At 44.5% G+C, this 6193-nt stretch overlaps 1 protein-coding gene across 1 annotated transcript; it reads left to right on the plus strand.

The window, feature by feature from the left end:
- Positions 1-1772: 1772 nt before the first annotated feature.
- Positions 1773-3922, plus strand: ankrd9 (ankyrin repeat domain 9). Its single transcript, XM_085257764.1, has one exon. The coding sequence runs from the start codon at positions 1943-1945 to the stop codon at positions 2768-2770; it is 828 nt and encodes a 275-aa protein (XP_085113890.1). The 5' UTR covers positions 1773-1942; the 3' UTR covers positions 2771-3922.
- Positions 3923-6193: the final 2271 nt, after the last annotated feature.

Raw genomic sequence — 6193 nt, forward strand, 5'->3', positions numbered from 1 at the left:
TGGGGATAACCTGCTAGATAAAGTCTACTCCAACATTAAGCAAGGATACAAGGCCATACTAAGACCCCATCTGGGCCAGTCGGACCACGTATCCCTGTTTGTGCTGCCAGCTTACACACCCTCCGTACTACTACATTCGTATTCTCCTACTTCAAGAATTGCACAGGCACTGTCACTACTGAAAAAGGTATCCGGGTGTATGCCAGTCAAAAACCTTGAATGACAAGAGGAAGTCAGGACCCTGCTGAAGAAAAAAAACCCTGCCTACAGGTTGCGAGACATGGAACTGTACAGTGGAGCTAGGGTAAACCTGAAAAGGGGCATCAGACGGGCTAAGCTGGACTATAAAAACAAAATTCAGGATCATCTCCACAGTAATAACTCAATACAGGTGTGGAGGACAGTCCTCAACATCACCAACTACAAACACAGAACCAACGGCGTGGATGGCGATGCTACACTTATAGAGAAGTTGAACTGCTTCTACGCCTGCTTCGAACAGAAAACACCAGAAGTGGCTACTTCACATCCACCAGCCACATCTTAACTGTTGGGGAGGATGGTTTGAGGCGTGTACTAAGGACAGTAAACTCCAAGAAAAAAGCAGGACCCGACTTTAGGGTGCTAAAGGACTGTGCAGACCAGCTCACAGGGGTCTTTATTAAAATATTCAACCTGTCCTTAACACAGACCACTGTTCCATCCTGCCTGAAGTCCTCTACCATCATCCCCATTCCACAGAAAACTACCATCCAGTGCCTAAACGATTTCTGGCCAGTGGCTCTTACTCCAGTCATCTCAAAGTGTCTCGAGGAACTGGTCAGAACTCGCATCATTCAAGGGTTCCCAGCCACATTTGATCCCCACCAGTTTGCATACAGGAAGAACAGATCAACAGAGGATGCCATAGCCATAGCCCTCCATACAACCCTAACTCACTTAGAACAAAGGGACAGTTACATCAGGCTTCTTTTTATTGATTTTAGTTCAGCTTTTAACACCATCGTCCCTGCCAGGCTGGTAACCAAACTACACGACCTCGGCCTCCCTCACTCCACCCGTCTCTGGATCAAGGACTACCTCAGTGACCGCTCACAGAGAGTTAAAGTAGGCCCCCATCGGTCCTCAGCACTCAGCCTCAACACCGGCGTGTGTGCTGAGTCCCCTGCTATACACTCTATACACTCACGACTGCACCCCCACCCACCCGTGAAACACTATTTTTAAGTTGTGGACGACACAACTGTGATCGGGCTCATCACGGGGGAGATGAGTCTGCATACAGGGACAAAGTGGAAAATCTGTGATCATGGTGCAGCCGGAACAACCTGGTCCTCAACATGACAAAAACCAAAGAAATAATAGCTGACTTCAGGAGCAAATCTGACCCTCAGCCCTTACACATTAACGGGGACCGTGTGGAGAGGGTCTCTGAAAACAAAGACCACATGTATGATAAATCAGGAATTTTAAAGTGTTTGATTTAAAACTTAATGTTTTCATTTTAAATTTGAAAATCTAATCAGCATATTCCTCTGATCAATAATCAATCAATAATTATCTGTGTGATCACAGATAATAACCATTGATGTCTGCTCAGTTCAACATTTCTGTTCCTGTTTACTTCCGTCAGCAGTTTGAAGGCCACAATGTTCACTATGCAAGGAACTCCCCCCCACCTCCTCCACCTCAACCCCTCAGTGGAAAATCAACACCCACAGGCAGCTGACAAGGGGGTGGGGGAGGAGTATAAAAGTGAGGAGTTGCTTAGAATGAAGGTTTGAATGAGACTGCTGGATTGGCTCTTAGCGTCGGCTTATTCAGACTCTCAAAGGTCCTCAGGTAGACACAGTCCTCCTCAGGACTCTTCATAGCACCTCACCTGTCATCAAACCTCCTCATTCATCCTCAGACCTTCTCAGACCTCATCAGGTGTGCAGTGATGCCGTGGCTGCTGTCCTCTCAGCTTGACTACGTGTCTTCGTCTCCATCTGAGCGGCAATGTGAGCGGACGGCGTTCTCCTTCTATTGCTCTGTGCGGGAGCGACTTCCTGTCTGGCTGCTGGAAGACATGCGCTGCATGGAGGTCTTCTGCTGGGACGACGGCCACCCTCGAGCCTTCCTGCCATCAGAGGCGCTGCTTTACGCTCTCATACATGACCACCAGGACTATGCACAATACCTGCTCAACAGGTACTCTGTGAGCGCGCTCAGAGCGCCACGGTGCAGTTACTGTTGCTGTCGCGGCAGTGGGGCACCACACCTGAATATTGCGGTTCGCTATGACCGCTTGGTGATCCTCGGTATGATGATGGCAGCTCTGAAGAACTGTGGTGAGCAAACCAAGCGACAGGACTACCTGGACAGCTGCGGCGGCTGCTCGCACGTTGCAGATGCAGGAAAGAGTGCTGTGCAGCTAGCGGTGGAACTGTCGCACGCCGATTGTTTGCTGCTGCTGCTGGTCGAGGGTGCACGGCCCGACGGCCTCGATGCCGCTCTGCAGAGACTTGTTTCTTGTGACGTGTCAAAACGACACCACGCGCAGCGCTGTCTGGACTACCTGCTGCTCTTTCTGCCCAAACCACCATTGCTGCAGCGGCTGCAGGACGAACCGCAGCGCTGGCAAAGCCTGTTGGGAAACAAAGTGTTCAGCTGGCTCCAAGGTGTGGCGCCGCCTCCCCTGCTGCTGCAGGCATTGCGTTCTTTGGTGCAGTTTGGTGCAGACCGAATCAGCTTGCTGCCCGACTTCCTGCAGCTGCACAGCTGGTAGTGAGATCATATTAGCATGGAAATCCTCTTGTAACTGGACAGTGTGCCATTGACGTAAAGGCATGATGTAAATAGACTGAAAGCATCAGGCTTTAGGTCCCAGAGTATGGTGGAGCTGCCCTGAGATAAGGTTTAACTGCCAATCAGTTTCATTAGCTGCTTAGACAGGACACTGCTGGATCTCGAGAACACATGACAGGAAACATCACACCTAATAAAACCTGAATAAACTGTAAATAAATTGTAAATAAACTGTAATAAAGTGTGATGGCGATAAAAGCCGAACCTTCCTGGCTGTGTTTGTGATCCTGATGATGGTTTAATTAATTTTAGATCAATAGTGCAGACTCTGGTGTATCTTTGTGAATCTAAATAATCAAGTTATTTTTTTATGTGCAGCAAAGCCCAAAGTTTTAAAATGGTCCTCCATAATCCAATAGGATGAAATCCTGAAATCTGGTTGAGACAGACAAAAAAGGATTATATGATCGAACAAGATCAGATAATCCAGTCTGGGTGTTTAGCTGAATCACACTGATTTGTGTTGTTCAAATTATTTTAGGATAAGATAAGATAAGTGTAAGGCGGAGGCAGATCTCCCGCCATGGCAGGGAAATTTGTGCATTACCTCAGTTTAGGTGCAGATGGCAGAAGAAAAATACAAAAAACAAATAAAATACAAACAAATAAAAAATAATTAAGATAATATACTATATACAATGGTGGCATACACAGTATGTGATTATGGATAAAGGGTTGTGGAAATATGCAAGACATAAATGTAACTATTCTAAGTAATAGATAAGTATTTTAGATAAGTATTTTACTTTATTTAATATGTGTATGTATATTTAGTGTGCACACACGCACACACTAAATATACATACACATATACCTGCACACGTCCATACATATAAAAAGTGCAATATGCATGAAGTTTGACCGTGGATGTCCAGTGACGTCGTGACTGAGGAGTTATAGACGCTAACTGCTGTTGGGAAGAATGACCTGCGACAGCGCTCCTTCCACTTTGATGAGATCAGGATTACTTACATCCATCCAGCAGGCTAAAACGACACTTGGGTGTGGATGAAATAATGAATTAATTGCTAATGAAATATTTCATAAAATACTTGTGTAAAATCTGATCATGGTTAAGGATCTTTTATTTAGTGTGAATTTTTTCCAGTTCTGTTTTGGAGAAAAAGCCCAGTTTGAATTGGCCTCCGTCTGATCAGCAGGACCCAGTGTGTCAGCTTCTTCTCAGGTTAGATTCACTGTGGCAGTGATGTGGCAAAACTCTAATTTTAACCTGCATCTGTTTGAACTCTGACCTCAGATCTGACTCGCTTCAGCTCCAGCTGCTCTGTCCCTCTTGTCCTCCTTCCCCCCTTTTTATTGACTTATTTCAAACAAATAGGCTGTTTTGTTCTTGACCTCAGTGAATAAAACATTTGATGACATGAGTTAGGGTTGGATATAAAATCTGATAATATCAGATATAATCTGATCAAACATTTATCCTAAACAACCTGAGGTGAGATAGTTGACCCGTTTCCCCTCAGAAAACTCAGAAGTCCTGTGGACTCACCTGCACCTCACTCCTTTTATTCTTCTTTCCCTTTTAAATAACTTTCTCGTGTCCTCAGGTTTTATTGAAGTGTCAGTCAATCAACGACTGTGCTCAGGTGTGATGAAGATCTTTTTGCTTTTAACTCCGTATGAGTATTGATCATCTGCAGCATCTGACTTCAGTACTTGAAGTTTCTGATTGTAGTCTACTGACCAATCAGGAGTAAAGGAGCAGTGGATCCAGAATATGGAGGAGGGTTGTGACGAATCACAGAGACTCTCAGACATCATGTGACACTGTCAAATAATTAAAACCTTCCTTCTATTTCACATCACCTGACACACACACGCCATATCTTTTATTACTCATAAAACATTTATCGCTCATTTGTCATGGCTGACTTCTCATCAGAAGGTTGGCGCTTTGATCCCTGGCTGCTCCGACCTGCATACCTGAGCAAGACACTGAATCCCAAGTTGCACCTGATAGGTATGCATGCAATGTCTAAATGAGGCGTGTTGTGCAGTTCCATGTACCATGTTGGCAGATCCAGAAGTATGTGGACGCATTCATTTTTATAGTATAGACCAGGGGTGGCAACCTGTCTGATGATGAGTGCCATCTAAAATTTCCTCAGATGTCAGTGTGCCATATGATTGCATTAGCAATAAATTTAATAACGCTCTATATTAACAGTTACACACTATATAGAACCACTTTATAGAATTATATTTGTTCACAGATGTTTGCAGCTATCAGCGAATAGTTATCAGCTATTTTGAAACAGAAAAAAGACTTTTTATCCATAACAAGAACTCCATAACTGTACAACAGAAAATACAAATGCTATTTATGGTCTCCTCACAACACTGATAAGAAAAATAAACTAAGCCAATATGGCATGTTTGTTAATACAGAGACACACATGTTAATGTGATCTCTGGTCTTCCACTCAGAGACACAGGTCTCCCAGTGTCCAGCATTCAGACGGCTACCTGAGGACTCATGTGAGGGAAAATCTGCTCACACAGATATGTAGAGCCAAACACTGTCAATAAGGCCTCTGCAATGTTCTGAAGACAGTTAAACTTGTCAGGTAGTGATGTCCAGCAGGTGAACATGCAAGCTCCATGAACACGCACAGCTGTGGATTCCTGCTGCGTTTGTAGTTCTGCAAACTTTTACCCCCACAGAGTCGAGCTTTTCAGTTCAATCAGCTGCATTTCGATGTCCTCTGTGTCCAACCAGTTAATGTGAGACAAATCCAGCTGGTTTGATCAGAAAAGAAAACATTGGTCCATACACCTGAAAAGTCCCAAAAACACATTGTGAATTCTGTCTCGAGTCTACGGATGTATCCGTGTATTTCTTGCGGCGCTGATGCTGAGAGGACAGCTCCTGAAGCTTTTGAAGTGTTGGGATATGGAAATTTCAACATCGCTTGAAAAAACTGCCAGCTAGCAACGTCCCTCTCACCAGTAGGCTAAGTTACTTTTAGCCAATTACAAGTTGAATCTGGTAGTTGGGGTTAAGTAAGATACCATCAGTAAGAAGCGGCAAAACTAATATGTCTACGCGAGTTAAACTGCAATGTGTACCACCGGCCCAGCTATTTATTTTTTAATGCACCTTCTCAGATTAATTCACTGCGTGTCGTGCCATCAGCTAACCCTTAGCGTGCCAGCTGTGGCACACATGCCCAGGGTTGCCGACCCCTGGCTTAGACTGTTTGTTGGAGAGTTTGCTGGTTTGTTGATCATAGCTGAAACATGAAGGCAGAAAACATCTATTCATTTTTCCTTGAAATTCTGTCAATCCAATCAATAACCATTGAATAAGCTGACGCTGCAT

This window comes from Mchenga conophoros, linkage group LG19 (assembly GCF_057382185.1).
Source record: "Mchenga conophoros isolate Kocher_MC1m ecotype Shallow Benthic linkage group LG19, M_conophoros_male_GT1.1, whole genome shotgun sequence".
Lineage (NCBI taxonomy): Eukaryota > Metazoa > Chordata > Actinopteri > Cichliformes > Cichlidae > Mchenga > Mchenga conophoros.